Genomic DNA, 16,063 nt, shown 5'->3' with positions numbered 1-16,063 from the left:
CGCCATCAAAAGGCTATAACCGAACCGGCATAGAGCTTCGCAGCTGCGGCGCCTCTCGTACCAATATCGCAAGAAATCACTGATAGCATGAGGTGACCATATGTAGCTGTTTCCTGGTTTCAACAGACTTACGCACCCGGGCGGAGAAAACAGGCGGAGTTAGGACATGTTTGACTCCGACTCGATTTAATCCGGATATCTTGACATCGCCGGGGGTCCTCTTCCAGGAAACACTAAACTCTCGCCAACATGTCCGACTCGTCCATCGATTACAAGAAACTCAAGGAGGACTTCGTGTCCAACTTGACCGGCGGGCCCATCAGCGAGATTAGCGCCGTGACCGCGGTCGGACCGGTAAGCTAGCTTCTTAGACCTTGGAACACTACTGCCCGCGTCCACAAGGAGCCGCGTCGCACAATACGCGTGAGAGGCATTTTGCATCGCTGACTCTTACTCTGACATCGTAGGTCGCCATCTTCCTCTGGTCTGTGCTACAAGCCCGCCAATCCTTCTTCAAATCATACAGCGTCGTCGCTTTTCTCGTCGACTACTTCATCAACGTCGGAACCATCATCCTCTCGACTACGCTATACTCTAGCACGCCCATCCTCCTGAGCCTTCTCCTCGTCGCCCCGGCTCTTCTCGTCTGGGCACTGCCCAGCTCGTCGTCCCCGAAAAAGAAGCCCCTTGTCCCCCCCGCCGCCAAATCTAAGAATGCCTCCGGAGCTCTCGGCGTCCTGTCGCTTAAGCCCTTCCTTACCACTTACAGAGGCTCCATGATGATCATGACCTGTACCGCTATCCTCGCCGTCGACTTCAGACTCTTCCCAAGAAGATTCGCCAAGGTGGAGACGTGGGGTACCTCTCTGATGGATCTAGGCGTTGGCTCCTTCGTCTACTCTGCGGGCGTAGTCGCCGCCCGCCCCGTCCTCAAGCAGCGCGCCGAAGGCCGAACGACACCGCTCCTCCGCCGATTAACGCAATCGATGCGCCACTCCCTCCCACTTCTCATCCTCGGAGTCATCCGCACTCTCAGCGTCAAGGGTCTCGACTACGCCGAGCACGTCACCGAGTATGGCGTGCACTGGAACTTCTTCTTCACCCTGGGCTTCCTCCCGCCCTTCGTCGCCGTCTTCCAGTCCGCTCTCAAGATCGTCCCCTCCTACGCGACACTCGCCGTCCTCTTATCCGTCGTTTACCAGCTTGCCCTCGACAACACCCCCCTCAAGGCCTTCGTTCTGACGGCGCCGAGGAATAACCTATTTTCCATGAACAAGGAGGGCATCTTCAGCTTCATCGGATATCTGTCCATCTTCCTCTGCGGCCAAGATGCAGGCATGTACATCCTGCCCCGCAGCATCACGCCGCCGCGGAGCGGAGTCTCCAAGGGCTCTCAGCGGACCACGCTCCTGTTGACCATGGCAGTCTGGTCCATGATCTGGGCAGCGCTATACTTCTTCGCGACCGATTACAGCTTCGGCTTCGGGCTATCCGTGTCCCGCCGGCTCGCGAACCTTCCTTACGTCCTCTGGGTCGCAGCGTTCAACTCGACCCAGATCTTAATATGCTGCCTCATCGACACCATCTTCTTCCCGGCGTTTTACAATGCCAATGACGCCAGGACGGAGAAGGAGGCGTACATCAATGCCACGAGTCGTGTGCTCAGGGCCTTTAATAGGAATGGCCTTGCGGTGTTCTTGCTGGCGAATTTGTTGACGGGGCTTGTTAATATGACTGTGCCGACGCTGGACATGACGCCCAGGCAGACCATGGGTATCCTGGTGGGATATACTGGCCTTTTGAGCGTTGTTGCTGTTGGTTTGGATGCGTATGATATTTCTATTAAGCTTTAGAGATGGTAGGCAGCGTTGGATAGAACCGAGTTCTGGCGGTGTGTGTCTAGGTGGTGGATTGGAGGACATCTAGCGTTTCACTGCATTTACGTGGCGTTATGAATTCTTCTGAGTGTGCAGTTTTGGATATCTAACTGGTTGAATGAGCCTTGCTTTGCTAGTACATAGTGAAGATTATTTTCATGGTTTACTTCCTCCTCGGAGAAGATGTGGATGCCGGTCTATGACCTTGGCGAGTGGGCAAAGGAGTTTTAAGATCCATCTACAGACACATGGTTGATCGAAGAATCGGCGGGTCGACTGAAGCTGTTGCTTATACTCCCCATTTTGGCCCTCGCTTGGCCTGATGTGGACCAGATATGAACTTACAATCAGGACGAAGCGTCTTACCTATCTTCTTCTTGCTCTCAAGAGTGGAGAACAACGCTATGGCCTGTAATATTGAGAATACACCCATTTTCCTGACCGAGCGTACGTCGACCATCTTCCATAAGAATTCATGTCTCCTTGTTCCATCCGATTGGCGGTGAGGACTCGAGAAGTGCTACGTCCACTCAGGAGGACACTTGCCCACATCGATGCTTGCCATCTCGACTGCCGAACAAGTTTGATATTCACGCCTCTCACGCCCCAAAAATCGAACAAGTCCTCGGAAGGTCGGAAAGGGAGGCCCGGACCGGATGCAGCGCGCAGATTGCATAAGCTCCATCCGTCTCCATATTTGGCCCAGAGCGACATGCAACATCGACGCCCAGGATGCTGCAATGCCGGGCACGATGAGGACTAGTACACACGAGGCATGGGTCGAGTCGACTTGCATTGCCGGGTGGATGCTAGATGCGGGCGAGCAAAACCGAGTCAAGACATGCTGCCGTACGATGCAAGTTCGAGTAAGAAACGAGCGGCGGCTGACTTGAGGAACGTTGATGAGAGCATGTCCCACCCGCTTCGGGCGGAGACGACCGCAGACGACCGCGCAACGCCGTTGTCAAGGCATAATAGGGGTTTTAAGAGCTAGGGGATAGATTCAGTTCGCGAGAACGAGAGCCGAAATAGGAGTCCTGTAGAGTGGAAGTGTGAGCATTTTTTTTTTTCCCCCTGTGCACAACTTTTTTTTTTTTTTTTTTTTTTTTTTTTTTTTATATTACGCCTTGGCCCGATGCGTTGTAGAAGGCAAATCGTACGATTCTTGCCAGGTGGACCGCAGGTGGACCTTTAAACCGTTTTTGACCCCCACGCGTTTCTTGCATATTGGGCTCAGCCAAGCAAGCTGTGCAGGGCAGCGCTGGGGGACACGGGCTTCTGGAATGAAGAAACGCCAACGTTGTTTGTTTCACGGGATATGGAAGGAATTGTTTCGTTATTAATGGGTCTGAACTATTATCAAATTTCGGCATTGATCCCAGCCGTGTGTGCCTCAAGGTGTGTCTTCATGAGCTGTGGGGGCCGATCCTGTCGGGCAGATCCTGGGAGAGAAGAGAAAAAAGGAGCAGAAGGATCGTGTCTGTGAGTCTGCGAGTGAGAGTGTGACACATCCACATATCAATTACCCCAGGTTTCTTGATCGGATCCTGGTCGAGGATGATGGAACAATACTTCGTACTTTATTCACGGCTCGGGCACTGCGATTCGGGTACGGGCAAAGGGGAAGACACGATAAGCAATCCATGATCCGTGTGTAAGCGGGAGGCATTAACCTCGGAAGGTCTTGACGAGATTTCTGCTGCAACTCTAGTGCTCCGACTTAATATAACGAAATGGGTCTTGACTGTCGTGGCCGTTTGCCGACGTTTGAAGATGACAAAAAATATAGGAGTCAACCGAGGCTCTTCCCCCTTGCTCTGCGAAGATTAGTCTCGTTCAGAAGCGAATGAAGCAAGGCATGAGAGCCATGATGCGTCCGGCAGAGACAGAAACAAGCTGCAGGGACGCACAGGGACACGCAGCAGGCAAGCAGTGGCACACACATGTAGACGCACCTGCCACGAGAGGTGACTCTGAAAAGCCGGAGAAGCTTGATATCATGAATGTACGAAATACTTGGAGTACTCTTGAGTAGAGACGTGGTATCTCTGGCTCGGAAAGAAACGTCCGGGGAGAAAGGGAAGGCGCCAAGGACCAAGGAGGCAGGAGCAAGTCTCATCTTTACAGCTCCTCTTTCCGCCGCTCTCATCCGACGTCCGGTCCGGTCCGTCTTAACTTCCAAGTCTCGTGATATTACGTCGTTGATACTTTCCCGCTTGCTTCCATGCTTCACCGGCTGCAACGCCGACGGCAACAACACCCACGACCACGACCACGACCACGACCAGATTAATTGATGCACCCGGTCTGATCGCAGCTGCCGAACCTGCAACGACTGAAGGTTGCGCTTGCCGCGCTCTCGCTTCAACTGAAAATGCTGTTTGCTTGTGTGAAAGACATACGATTCTATTCAGGCAACATCACTTCGCTTTTGTTGAGCTATTGTGCTTGTACCTCGACACTTGAGGTCTGCATGCGCTCTTGCCATTTCTGTCCATGCTAAACAGTTCACTACTGGAAGCGCAATGGCATGGCAGGAGCAGACTGACGACACTAGATTGTGGGGACTCGATCCTGAAGGAGGGACTAAGCCCATTGTTGATGGGTCTATGATGATTGCAATCCCTCGTCTGCGATAAGATTTATTTTCACGTCCCCTTTTTTCTACACCCTGACCGGTTCAATCTCAAATTTAGATGCGCCTCGGACCTGCGACAAACGCTTGTTTGCTAAACTCCACGAAGTGTGTGTGCCTGCCTTTTTTTTCACGGTGCCCAAGCCACTTGCGTCTTATGACATGACATGTCACTTGCATCAATCCATCAAGTCTCAACCTCTTGCCATCCTTATTAATGTTTCGCACACCCTTGCCCAACCCATACTCTTGTACCAGCCCACGCCAAGCAACGTGAGGTATAAGACATTGAGCTTAAACCCGTGGTCCATGTAAATATCGTGTGTATCTACTTCATATCTCTTCTAGCTCTCTCTAGCAACCAAGCACGGAGCACCCTAATAACTAGCACCTTTCACTCCTCGGTCTTCCCGCTGCAACCATTAAAAAAAAAAACCAAAAATGATGAACGAGACATGAATCATTGCATTTGCGATGAACTTTTCCCTGACCTCCTGACCCCACAAACACAACCCGTCAAACCGCCAAACCGCCAAACCATCAAACGTGGACCCCCCAAAAAGTTGCCCCATCCAAGCCCGTTGCATTTGATTCCCTCAATCCCCACACACATTACCCACCTTGACGTTTACTCTCCTGTTCTTCCCGCCGGTCGAGTGTCTTGGGTCCCCTACGAAGTATGTGCCTTTAAAAACGAAAGAGTCACTTTCCTCCGAAGGGGTTTGAATATGCCCAAACCATCCCGAATTAAGCTCTTCCTGATCTGGCCCATGGCTGAACATCACATGCACTAGTCTCGACTCGACCAGTGCAGCACCTTTTCTTATAACAAACAATCTTGAAATGGAGGGACCACCACTCACCAACTCCTACGCCGCCACCACTACTACAGTCTTCGTCAACAATGGCGCCACGGGTACCGGCGCCCAACGCGACCCGTTGAACACGGACGCCTGGCTCGTTGGCGGTGGCATTGCCTCTCTGGCCGCCGCTGTCCATCTGATCACTGATGCTCAGGTGCCCGCGAGTCGCATTCATATCCTGGAGGCGAGCCCGACTCCCGGTGGATCTATGGCTGCCGAGGACGAACCCAAGGATTCAGATGCCCGTCCTGGTGCCGCTGGCGCCTCTGCGCGTCCAACTTTGCCGCCGGCAAGGAAAGGTTACGTCATCCGTGCGGCGCGGAAGCTTAACTTTTCTTACCGGTGTTTCTACGACACGTTGTCCAAGGTGCCGTATCCGTGTCGCTCGAAGACAAAGGCGCATGCGAATGGTGCTAATGGTAGCACCAACGGGGCAGCGGCAGTGGCAGTGGTAGAGGCAGTGGCAGAGGCAAAAGCGAAGGCAAAGGCGGACGTAGAGGGAGAACCAGAGCCAGAGGGAGGGGCAAGCGAGGGGCACGTGGAGCCAGAGCCGGAACCAGCATCCAAGCAAGAGTCTGAGCCTGAGCAGCAAAAGCATGATGAAGAACCGCCGAAGACACTGCTGGACCACATCCGGAGGAACCGTTCCAGCCCCAAGGAAAGACCGCGCACCAAGATTCGACTGGTCTCCATGAATGAAAACGGTCGCCCTGAAACCGTAGATACTGCGACCATGGGCCTGAACCCGCGAGATCAGGCAGCCCTCATGGCCTTCATCCTCCGATCGGAAGAGAGCCTTGGGAATGCCACCATACGGGACTTTTTCGAGCTAGAGTTCTTCGAGACCAACTTTTGGGACATGGTGTCTACTATGTACTTGTTTAAGCCGTGGCATAGCGCCATCGAGCTACGGCGGTATCTTCACCGATTCTTGCACGAGTTTCCCAACATCAGCACGATGGCTGGCATGGAGTACATGCCGTCGAATGACTTTGAGGCGGCGATTGTCCCTTTAGTGGCCTACCTTAGGGAGCAGGGTGTTGACTTTCAATACGGTAAGCCGAGAGGCATTGGGTGTCCCCCCGAAACACATTTGGTCAATGTAAATGTCTATTATGATCAAGGCCAAAGATTGCTAAGTCTAGCCTAGGAACCACGGCACAAACCCTCAAATTCGCGCCCAACACGAGAGACATGATCGTGTCGGGCATAGCTGTCCACCGAGAGAACTCAGATCTCATCATCCCCGTACGGCCATCCGATATCGTGCTGATCACGCTCGGCTCCATGGCTTCAGGCTCCAAGTCCGGCACAAACACGAGACCGCCCCTTCCCATGCCCACTAATAGATGGGTTCACGACCATCCCGATCCTATCTGGAAGTTTTGGCTCGAGCTGGCGGATCCGAAAATTAACCCGCACGCCGCGAAGTTTGGCGATCCTCGCCTCTTCCGCGAGCACCAAGGCGAGTCGATGGGGGTTGCCTTCACCATAACCATGTTCGATAGGACCTTTATTCAGCACCTGCTCCAGTGGGCTGGCAGCACCCATGGCACATGTCCTCTCCTCTCGTTCCGCGACAGCCCGTGGCTAGTCTCCATTACGATACCAAAGCAGCCCTATTTCACCGACCAGGACGAGGACACCACCGTCTTTTGGGGCTACGGACTGTACCCCGACCAGCCTGGCCGCTTCGTGAACAAGCCAATGACGGAGTGTAGTGGTAGGGAAATCCTAACGGAGATCCTCCGGTTTATGGACTACCCCTTAGAACCGACACTGGAGAATTCCATAACGCTTCCCGTGCTGATGCCCCTCATTACGAGTCCGTACATAAAGAGGAAGAAGGACAGCCGGCCGCAGGTGGTCCCCAAGGGCAGCAAAAACCTGGGCTTGATGGGCCAGTACGTGGAGATTGAGAGGGACGTGACGTTTACGATGGAGTATTCCGTGCGGTCGGCGCAGACGGCGGTGTATGAGCTGATGGGGTTGGATAAGAAGCCGCCGGAGGTGTTTGGGGAGGATCCGTCGGCGGCTGTCCTAGGAGAGGCACTGAAGACGTTGATGGTTTGAGCACAAAAAAAAGATGGTGTGAGATGGGTAGAGACGGTGGGAAGTACAAAAAAATATGGGGGAAGGATTGGAGAAAACGAAAAGCAAAGCAAAAAGGAAAAAGAGAAAAAGAAGTTCCAATATTGAAGTTTGTAAGACTACTTTCATCGCAGCATTGACGATACATTCGAGCGGGCTCAGATGGATCAGCGGAGTACGGATTGAGGAAAAAAAAAAGTCGAGTGTCTATAGTGTTTATCTCTAGCGATCCGAGCTTGCTCGGTACAAAAATAATGATGTTCTCTTCTCTTCTCTGGTTTAAAGTATAAACTCTTGGATTTATTCTAGTCTCCCCAGTGAAAAGTCCACAACGATGGCGTTTTCCACAGCGGATCCAACCCACTCGACGAAGGCCTTGTGGGCGGGATCGTCTCGGATGTAGTAGTCGCGGTCCCAGACGGAGGCGAACTCGACGACGAAGGCATGGGTTATGCCGTTCTGGATTTTGTAAGTACTTTATCGTCGAAGAAGAATCAAGGATGGAGAGGGGGGAAAGAATAAGAGAAGAAAAGGGGCTTATACCTGAAGACCCTCGGGTGAGTTATCAATACCGCCTTTTACGGAGCGGATGTAAGGCTTCGAGCGGACGGGGTGAAGACACTCATGTTTAAGGGAGAGCATTCGGTTGTAGACCTGTTTTTTTTTCGTCGTTAGATTTATTTCATTATGTTTGAAAATAGGATGTAAGTAATAATAATAATAATAAAAAGAAAATGAAAGAGTTGAGCCAGGACGTACTTTCTTGATGGTGGCGTTGTCAACTGAGGATTTGAACTGGAAGAGGACGATGTGGGTGACTGTTTGAGGCACGAGCGGAAGGGTGGCCGGTGAGATGAGAGAGGAGAAGTCGGAGGTGATGGCGAGATAGAGAAGAATAAGGAGGGCGAGGAGGAGGATGAGTTTGAGGGCGGTATGTTGGCGCGCCATGGTGATGATGCCGGCTTATCTCGTTCTTGTTCCTGATTGAAGAGCTCAACGATCCCGATTTTGCTGGATGATGAGGCCGTTTGCTGGTTGGAGAAAATGGCCAGGCCTAGAGGATATTGATCCCGCTAAGACTTGCCCCTAAATCCCCCACTCGAACGGACACTCGGGATGGTCGAGAGACTTGTCTCGGAAAGGGTCTGCATCCGATAGGGCTGCACACGCCGCCGCTTCTTTCTTTCTGAACTGCGTTTTTCGTTCCTTGGGGGGAAGATATAGCGTTGAGATTTGCCTGCCCCCAGGCCACGGCCACTGCCACTGCCACACTTTTAGGGAACGATGTGCCAGGCTGGAGACTCCACGTGGGGTTTAGCTCATGCAGGGGGCGCAAGTTCAGCCCCAGGCCCGTTTTTCTTATCATTTCCCAGGCTGTTGGGAAAGTCTAAAAGACGGGCTCGAGTCTGCCTGCCTTGTTTGGATTGTAACCTCGATGACTTTTATTCTGTCTGCTTTGCTCTTTCCTCTTCTTTTTCTGTGCTTATGTCACGAGTTATCGTCAATTGATCTCCCTCAAATACCCGGGAAAGAATTACAGGAGACAACCACACCATTCAGGTCCCCGATTTGAGAGCACGAGAGCTTCTGGAACTCTAGAACATCCACGATGGCCTACAAACCCGCCCTCCTCGTCGTCGACCTCCAAGAGGACTTTTGTCCCCCCGTACGTCTCCCTTCCATCCCCAACATATCGACTTATACGCATCTCCACACACACACGCACACATACACAAGAGAAAACATCTCACTAACAGGCAGCTTCAGAACGGCGCCCTCCCCGTCCCCTCCGCCCGCTCCATCCTCCCCCCAACAAACCTCCTCCTCACCTACCCCTTCCCCCTCAAACTCGCCACCCTCGACTGGCACCCCCCAACCCACATCTCCTTCGCCTCCAACCACCCCTCCGCCGCCCCCTTCACATCCACCCACACGATCCACCACCCCGAGGATCCTTCCCTCTCCTACACAACCCCCCTCTGGCCCGTCCACTGCGTGCAAGACACACCGGGAGCCTCTCTGGTCCCCGAACTCCGGGCCGATCTCCTAGACGACGTCATCCGCAAGGGAACCAACCCGACGGTGGAGATGTACTCCGCCTTTTACGATCCGTACAAAGTCTCCGATTCGGGGCTCGCGAAGAGGTTGAGGGATGAGGGCGTCACGCACGTTTTTGTCGTCGGGCTGGCGGCGGATTATTGTGTTCGGTGGTCGGCGGTCGATGCGGCGCGGGAGGGGTTTGTGACGTATATCGTTGAGGAGGGGACGAGGGCCGTGGATCCTGATAAATGGGAGGATGTCAAGAAGGAGATTGAGAAAGAGGGCGTGAGGGTTGTGGGGATGGCGGGTGAGGAGGTGGAGAGGGTTAGGAAGCTGGGAGAGGCGAGGGGGTGAGAAGGGGATGTCACGTTGTCTGAGGGACTTGATGATGTTGATGATGTTGATGACGCAAGCGATGCCAAATTTTTTTTTTCTTTTTCTCTCTCTCTTCACCTTGTTCTTATTTTCGACGTTCTAGTCTTCAGCGGGAAGGATGCAACTCAATGGGGCATTCGATAGTAGTAGCACCAGATACACCACGAGAAGAGACAAACATGATGTTCCAACGCAAGGATTGATATATTCGTGTACACACAGCGTTGAATCTATCTTACGCCCTAAGGGGGGCATTAAAAAGTTCAGGTTCCCGAGTAAAAGGGGAAAAGAAAATAGTCAAGTAAAATTAATAAACCGAAGAGAATTGATCGGGAAGAGATGAACTGCCTCCGAACGAGGCCTAGATAGAGAGAGACAAAGAGAATGAAACCAAGGAAACCCCTCATTGGTGCAGTGCTTGACAACCCGTGTTATTCAAACAATGCATAGACCATTATAATCCATCACTTCTTTCCACAGCAGAAGAGTTCCGTTTCCTTTAATCATCCCTCCTATCATTCTTTGTTCATCGCTTAGCCCGCTCAATAGCCGCGGCACTCAACGCACCCAAGTTGCCCAGCGTCATCGACAGGCCGCCCTTATTTCCACTAGTCATGGGAGCAGGCGTGCTAGACCGCGTAGGCGGTGCCGATCGGTTGTGCGCCATGTGGGCCTTGACGAGATGGCCGGCGGCGAGAGCGCTGCAGAGAGACAGTTCACCAGCCAGCGTGGCTGCCGCAACGATTCGGGCGAGTCGGCGGGCGTTCTCGCCTGGGTTGGTCGGGTGGGGTCCGCGCACGCCGAGCATCTCGAGCATGGCGGACTGGGGCTCCAGGATCGTGCCTCCGCCGAGCGTACCAACCTCGAGCGAGGGCATCGACACGGAGACCTGGAGATTGCCATGAAGACTAGATTGACTCAGTGTTAGTTATCCGTAGAGAGAGATGGGGTGGGCATAAATCAAAACGCAGGGGGTAAGGGGGAGCTTACTTCTTCATAATGGTGATACAGTTGGCACTCTCCACGACCTGCGCCGGATCCTGACCCGTAGCAATAAAAACAGCCGCCACAATATTCGCCGCCTGCGCATTAAATCCACCAACTGAACCCGCCATCGCCGACCCGATCAGGTTCTTATTCACGTTGAGCTCCACCATCGTTTCCACGTCCGTCTTCAGCACCGACTTGACCACGTCACCGGGAATGATGGCCTCGGCCACGACGCTCTTGCCGCGCCCGTCTATCCAGTTAATGGCCGCCGGCTTCTTGTCGATGCAGTAGTTGCCCGACACCGACACGATCGTCATGTCCTCGAAACCTTCGTTCTTCATCACGTCTAGCGCATACTCCACGCCCTTCGAAATCATGTTCATGCCCATGGCGTCGCCTGTCGTTGTCTTGAACCGGATGTAGAGGTTCGTACCCGCCAGCGCCGTCTTCATCGTCTGGAGACGAGCGTAGTTACTCGTCGAGTTGAACGCCCTCTTCATCACCGTCTGTCCCGCCTCCGAATCGAGCCACAGCTTGGCCGCTCCCGCACGCTCCAACGTCTCGAAGCTCACACAGGGGCCACGAGTCATGCCGTCCCCGGTTAATACAGTCACCGCACCGCCGCCCGAATTAATCGACTTGCATCCTCGGTTCACACTAGCCACCAACACACCCTCCGTCGTCGCCATCGGAATAAAGTAGCTCTGTCCATCAATGACGAGAGGCCCAGCCACACCGACAGGCAATGGCATGTATCCGATAACGTTCTCGCAGCACGCGCCGAACACGCGCTCCCAGTTGTATTGCTCGTACGGCAGTTTGGATCGTTCGAGGAATTGCGTGAGCGCCGCCGTAACCTTGGTCCGTGAGATAATGCTTCGCCTAATCTTGACAGCGCGAGTAAAGTCCTTGAGTCTCTTTTCCAGGGAATATCCAGCAATCTTTCCGCGCATGGCCATGAGAACCACTTCCTCGTCAGACATCTCGGGAACCCTATCCTGCTTGATGAGCTCTTCGAGTTCGGGAATGGGCCGCATCAGAGACTGGTCTACCGGCTCGACGATCTTCTTCATGGACAGTTCAGACTCGTCGTCCGTGGTCGCAGGAGTAAGGGGCTTGGCTAGCCTCTGCGAAGGAGGCATGTACTCTCCGAGAGGGAGCGTCGCAGAGGAAGTGTCATTGAAGTCCGAGGCTCTGGCGAGCTCGCTCCGGTCGATCTGGCTATCTGGAACGTTAGGGTCCTTAATTCCCCAGCGAGCAACATTGAACAAGTAGCCGTTGAGCGCAACGCTGAGCGCGAGGGCGACAATAATCCACTTGGAAAGGACGGGGTCCTCCAGGCTTGTGAGCAGGCTTCCAACCATCCTTCCACCGACGCCGTAGTTGACCAGGTGGTTAGTGGCCTCGCCGGCGGCGCCAGATGGGAGAGCATAATGGACCGAGGGGTACTCGAACTCGTATTTTATGGGCGTCAGCACCGTAACCAAAGTCGGCTGCGCCTTGGCAATGGCCGAGGCGAGGATAGCATCCAATCCGTTCAAGCCAACCTTGAAAGGATCAACCGGAGGGGAAGTGACGACGGCGCTAAGACCAGCGACCCATGATGAAATGTTGGACAGCGACGTGTTTCGGAAGGGGATGGTGCAAAGATTGAGAATGTTCACGAGGACAAAGCCCGACACCATCAGAACCTTGAACTTGGGGACACTGTTGCTCCTGACGCGGCGGCCAAATAGGCTTGCCTCCTTGGGGTCGTTGCTCTTGGCGACGTTCTCGGCAACGCGACGGCTCACACCATCGGCCTCGAGGGCCTTGCGCACATCGACGTGACGCTTGATGCGGTTAATCTCGAGCTTAATCATGAGAATCGCCGTGTAAAAGGTGAAGAGCAAGATGCAGTCGAAGACGAGGATCCAGGCGGCGAGGAAGCAGAACTGCTGCAGACCACCCTGGACACCGGAAGCTGCACCGAGAATTAGGACGGCAATCTCAATGGCGTAGTCTCGCACAATGTCGTAACCCTTGTCGCGGATGGCGGCCTGCACAGCGTATTGGATAATGTCGGGTAGCGAAACCTCCGACTTCTTTCCAGACTTCTTGTCTTGTTCGTGGAAGTTGCGGTGCTCAATGGCGTGGGAAAGCACAGCCCTGGTAAGGACAATGTTCTTCTCGAAACCGATGGTGACGACGAGGAAAGGAAGACCTTCGGATAGGAGGACCAAGCTGATGGGAACGCCGAGCTTGGTTGTCACGATGAGTCCGAAGAGGAAGGCGAAGGCGGACGAGAAGAGAACGCTCGCAGCAAGCCAAAAGTTGGAGCCCATTCGTCGCATAGACAGGAAGAGAGAGACAAAAGTGAGGTGCATGGAAATGTAGCCAAGCACCATAATGACAATATCCAAAGTCTCTGCGTTCTTCAAGAGGTCAAGGAACTCTCCCCAGAAATTCTTAGCCCAATAGACAATTGTGCTGCGAGTGTTCACACGGGCAGCCTTCATGATCCATTGCTTGGACTCGGGGCCCTCAGCTTCTTTCGATAGCGGCTCGGCGGCTGCGCTTTCGTCATTGGGAATCTCCTGAGCAGCGGCGAGGAATTCGGGAGCCTGGCTGTAAGGGATAGAAAAAGCCAGGGCGCTATCCTGGGAGTAGGCACTCAAGGAGTTGTCGGTGGATGGCAGGGATCGGATGGACAGGTTCCTAGGAACGGGAATGGCCTGAGATCGAGGAGGGTTCGTGGGCGATTCGCCAGAGCGCGAGTCGGGGAAGACGAAGGTGACGAGGGCCTGGTGATCGTAGCGGGCGAGGTCAATGTCGGCGATAGACTCGAGTTCGACAGTCTGCCACTTCCAGTTGGTGTCCGGGCCGGCGCGAAGACTTCGGCTGCCCTCGGTGAGCGAGGACCAGTCGGCGCTGTCGACCCTCCAGCTCAGGTCTAGGAGACTCTCCTGGAGCAGACCGACATAGGTGGTGCTAGCAAGGAGAGCTACAATCACCACAGTGTGGATAGGGTGGACGCATGCGAGCCTGGACAAGAGCCGAAGTAGCGGCGTGACCTTCCTGTTGAGCCAGCTTGGGGCTGCATTGGGAGGTGCGGGCTGCTCACCGCGGAAGCGCTGAGGCAGCAGATTCGGATCAAGCATGTCGACAAGGTCGAGAAGGGATTAATCGGTAGGTTCGCTAGCACATTGGCAATTAGGGAAGACGAGGGAGAAGGTGAAGAGAGGAAGGGAGGAGGCGGGGGAGGAAGGAGGATTGAGATGAGGCGTGTCGAAGCTGGTGAAGGAGAGGTGAGGATGAAGAAGAGTTGAGCCGGGAATCAATTGGGGTCCAAGTACGAAGTAAGAATCTATACATTTGGTAGGGAGCTTCCCATCACAGCCACTAGGGAAGGGGCGAGTGGGGGCAGGGGGAGGAAAAAAAAAAATAATTTTGTAAGGGGGAAATTTCCTCGGAATTTAGAGATTCAGCCGACAAATTACCGTTGCACCACGACACATTGGCACATTTGGTACTACTGTAGCGTCGTGTCTTGCACACTATTTTCTGGTGAAAGAGTGGGCATCAATAGAGTTGTGCACTGAGGCCCCGAAGCCAGCGGAGGTGAGACCAATGGCGAGGCGGTTGACTGACAGAAACGGGGAAGCCAGATGGCGTATGAGTCGCCCCTCGCACTATTGAATTTAGCGTGGTTGGGCCCAGAACCACATCAATGATCGAGAGCTCCGGCTGGCAGAATTTGTGTGCAGGGGCTTGTTGACGGTACGCGCCGTTTTTCAGGGGGGGCGTTCCCTGATCCCCACCGCCAACCAGCCTGTCATGGGCATCAATTGATCAATTGATCAACCAATTGGCCAATGCCCACGACGTGTTTCCGCTAAACTGGGGGGAGAACAAGGAAGCAGATAAATCAGTGACGGGCACGAGTGTTCAAGAGGAAAGCAACAACGTCAATTCCTTGAAACCCACAACAGAGGCGAGTCCAAACGAAGCAGTGATTAAAGCCCGAGGCGGGAATTCGAGGCTTAGAGTGACGTGATGCTCTGGCTCTGGTCGTGCACATAAACCTGCTAGTTTACTACAGATGAAACGTACACTGCGAAGTACACGAGCGAGGTGATCACAACGGATCAAAGTGGGATCGAGATGGACTCCTCCCTGCCTCTTGTTGACCCGCGATTTTCCTTAGCGAATAATATCTTGGCCTGGCAGCCCAAGTATGCCAGCCCAGCATCATTGGGCGTCGATCCCTCTTTGTCCAAGCTTTCCAAATTAAATCACCAAGATACCTCACCGACCATGAGCACCTCGTCCCCGACCCATCCTTTAAGAATGTCCTCGAGCCCTGCTTTCTTATGCACACACTGTTGTTTCTCGACACTTTAAAATAGAACTGAGCTTGAACTCCTGCGAAGCCATCTCAAGAGAGGGCACGGAGAGCTCCGTCACATAGTGCCAGATTAGAGGCTCTGATAATTTCCCTCAACACGCTAAAACGTCAAAAATCTTCGACTAGCCGCTTTCAACTAGTGTATTGTAGTGTAGCTGTCGTCTTTGTTTAGGGTGCCGTACTTCGTAAGTCCGAAACAGATGAGGCTCATCATCACATCATCCATCATCTTCGACCTTGTCCTTGGGCGGCTCTCATTCACCAATTCAACTCGTCAAGAGCACCTCAACCCCTTGCGTTAACTCTTCTTCGAGACACGACGTTCAGACTCGCCTACAGACTCGCGTCGGACCCAGACCGCCATTGATCGAAACCATTCGAACCCGGATTCAGCCGCGACAGTCCACGAACGTCCCCCACCCATCCCGATATCGCAGAAACAGCTCAAGGGTTCCATTTGTCTGCCTGATTGACCTGATTGACCCCATCTTGAGACAAGGACCCTGCAGTTACCACAACATACGTTCACTTTAGCTCTCCATTGAAGCCCCCCATTTTTCCGGCCCCATAGCCCCCATTCGGATTTAGATTCGGATCTGATAAGAAAAAGAGTGGGAAAGAAGAGGAAGAAAAAAAAATCAATCTGAAGAGACGTACGAGTTCCATAGCATGGCCCGCCAAGCTCTGTGTCAATTCTTTTTGAAAGTTGCGAGAAGCAAAAGAGAAAGAAATCCGGGGGATTTTCCCGGTATCCTGCTTGTAGACTCCGGAAACACAAGCCCTCATTCCAGAGAACATCCGCTAT

At 53.4% G+C, this 16,063-nt stretch overlaps 5 protein-coding genes across 5 annotated transcripts; 3 read left to right on the top strand and 2 right to left on the bottom strand.

The window, feature by feature from the left end:
- Window positions 1-249: 249 nt before the first annotated feature.
- SAPIO_CDS1348 (GPI-anchored wall transfer protein 1) lies at window positions 250-1,853 on the top strand (the record flags this gene model as incomplete). The annotated part of the gene is made up of 2 exons (XM_016784642.1): window positions 250-354; window positions 468-1,853. The coding sequence occupies 2 exons, from the start codon at window positions 250-252 to the stop codon at window positions 1,851-1,853; spliced, it is 1,491 nt and encodes a 496-aa protein (XP_016645758.1).
- A 3,502-nt stretch (window positions 1,854-5,355) lies between these two features.
- Window positions 5,356-7,448, top strand: SAPIO_CDS1347 (uncharacterized protein; the record flags this gene model as incomplete). The annotated part of the gene is made up of 2 exons (XM_016784641.1): window positions 5,356-6,430; window positions 6,526-7,448. 2 exons carry the CDS (start codon window positions 5,356-5,358, stop codon window positions 7,446-7,448), a joined length of 1,998 nt encoding a protein of 665 aa, XP_016645757.1.
- A 318-nt stretch (window positions 7,449-7,766) lies between these two features.
- Window positions 7,767-8,414, bottom strand: SAPIO_CDS1346 (uncharacterized protein; the record flags this gene model as incomplete). The annotated part of the gene is made up of 3 exons (XM_016784640.1): window positions 7,767-7,925; window positions 8,010-8,120; window positions 8,226-8,414. The coding sequence occupies 3 exons, from the start codon at window positions 8,412-8,414 to the stop codon at window positions 7,767-7,769; spliced, it is 459 nt and encodes a 152-aa protein (XP_016645756.1).
- A 661-nt stretch (window positions 8,415-9,075) lies between these two features.
- On the top strand, window positions 9,076-9,860 carry SAPIO_CDS1345 (Nicotinamidase; the record flags this gene model as incomplete). Its single annotated transcript, XM_016784639.1, has 2 exons — window positions 9,076-9,132; window positions 9,234-9,860. 2 exons carry the CDS (start codon window positions 9,076-9,078, stop codon window positions 9,858-9,860), a joined length of 684 nt encoding a protein of 227 aa, XP_016645755.1.
- A 547-nt stretch (window positions 9,861-10,407) lies between these two features.
- SAPIO_CDS1344 (3-hydroxy-3-methylglutaryl-coenzyme A reductase) lies at window positions 10,408-14,011 on the bottom strand (the record flags this gene model as incomplete). The annotated part of the gene is made up of 2 exons (XM_016784638.1): window positions 10,408-10,789; window positions 10,872-14,011. 2 exons carry the CDS (start codon window positions 14,009-14,011, stop codon window positions 10,408-10,410), a joined length of 3,522 nt encoding a protein of 1,173 aa, XP_016645754.1.
- Between the last annotated feature and the right edge of the window lie 2,052 nt (window positions 14,012-16,063).

The sequence above is a fragment of the Scedosporium apiospermum genome (assembly GCF_000732125.1).
Source record: "Scedosporium apiospermum strain IHEM 14462 chromosome Unknown SEQ_SAPIO_0055, whole genome shotgun sequence".
Classification (NCBI taxonomy): domain Eukaryota; kingdom Fungi; phylum Ascomycota; class Sordariomycetes; order Microascales; family Microascaceae; genus Scedosporium; species Scedosporium apiospermum.
This window is presented reverse-complemented; position numbering and strand designations above follow the sequence as displayed.